This window comes from Cariama cristata, unplaced genomic scaffold, assembly GCF_000690535.1.
Source record: "Cariama cristata isolate BGI_N322 unplaced genomic scaffold, ASM69053v1 scaffold22325, whole genome shotgun sequence".
Classification (NCBI taxonomy): Eukaryota; Metazoa; Chordata; class Aves; order Cariamiformes; family Cariamidae; genus Cariama; species Cariama cristata.
This window is the reverse complement of record NW_009618468.1, coordinates 40,469-41,558: the sequence shown is the minus strand read 5'-3', so window position 1 is coordinate 41,558 and position 1,090 is coordinate 40,469. Positions and strand designations below refer to the sequence as shown.

The 1,090-nt window shown below is 49.1% G+C and overlaps 1 protein-coding gene across 1 annotated transcript in view; it reads left to right on the top strand.

The window, feature by feature from the left end:
• The first annotated feature begins 417 nt into the window (after positions 1 to 417).
• The window catches only part of ARID3B (AT rich interactive domain 3B (BRIGHT-like)), a 29,774-nt gene continuing 29,101 nt past the window's right edge, over positions 418 to 1,090 (top strand). The window contains 1 exon segment of the mRNA XM_009700880.1: positions 418 to 1,005. Within this exon segment, the coding sequence (XP_009699182.1) occupies positions 418 to 1,005 (588 nt within the window).

Sequence of the window (1,090 nt, the reverse complement as noted above, 5' to 3'; positions counted from 1 at the left end):
CCTAACATTTCAAAAGTAATTATTTAGGAAGCGTGGAAGGATTCTGACCAAAAAAAAATGAACTGCTGGGACCGTGGACAAAGGCATTTCAGATGCTGTCTTTGGGGTATATGAAACTGAGGTTATAGCGAATGTGTTCAGCTTGAAAATACAATTAAACAGTCTGAAAATTGAATGCAAGTTTGAGCCTGAGGCTGTTAAACATGAAGCTGATTGTTTCACGGTCTCCTGCACAGGAAAGAGTATTGGCTTTGCACTCTATCCTCTTCCTGGGGAAAAGATGAAAGCATTTTATATTCATACAGACAAATATTTGTCTATCTTTCAGATTCTGCCAATCTCCCAAGGTCGGGGCTTGAACCCTGCCAGATAAAGTCAAAAACGCCCCCCTCTTTTCCCAGCCATGCAAACTGCAGGATGAAGCTGGAAGCTGTGGTCGAGCAGCTGCAGAAGCAGCAGCAGAAGCAGCAAACGCCTCTGCAGATGGATTCCAGGGAGAGACAGCAGAGGCAGATGAGAGAAGCCCAGCTGCTCTACACTCAGCAGCTGGCCGTGCAGCAGGCTGTCCTAGCAGCCACATCTGGCAGGGCTTCAGGCGGCTCTGCTGTTGGTCCCTTGGCCAGGGGCCCACCTGCAGCCGGAGCTACGCGGGCTTTTGATCAGAGCAGCATGAATTCAGAGCCAGAAGAGGAAGAGGAAGATGAGGAAGAGGAGGATGAAGAGGAGGAGGAGGAGGAGGAAGAAGGGGGTTTAGAAGGTGGCGATCTTGAGGATGGCACCAATGTGACTGGAAAAGAAACCTGCTCTGCTCTGAAATATTTTCATGCTCCCAAAGTTGCCCATCACAACCAAAGAGTGGCCTCTACCTCTAATCCTCTTCCAGCTTCGGGGCACCAGCGGGGACAGCAGGGCAAAGAAGAACAGGGTAAAGACACTACTAAGCAACCGTATTCCGGTTCCCCGTCTGGACGCCAGAACTGGCGGTTGGATGAGCAGCTCAAACAGGTCAGTGTTAATGCTACTTCCTTCTGAATAAGAATGACCATATTCAGTCAGACTGAGGATTTCTTTAGCCCAGTGTTCTGTTACA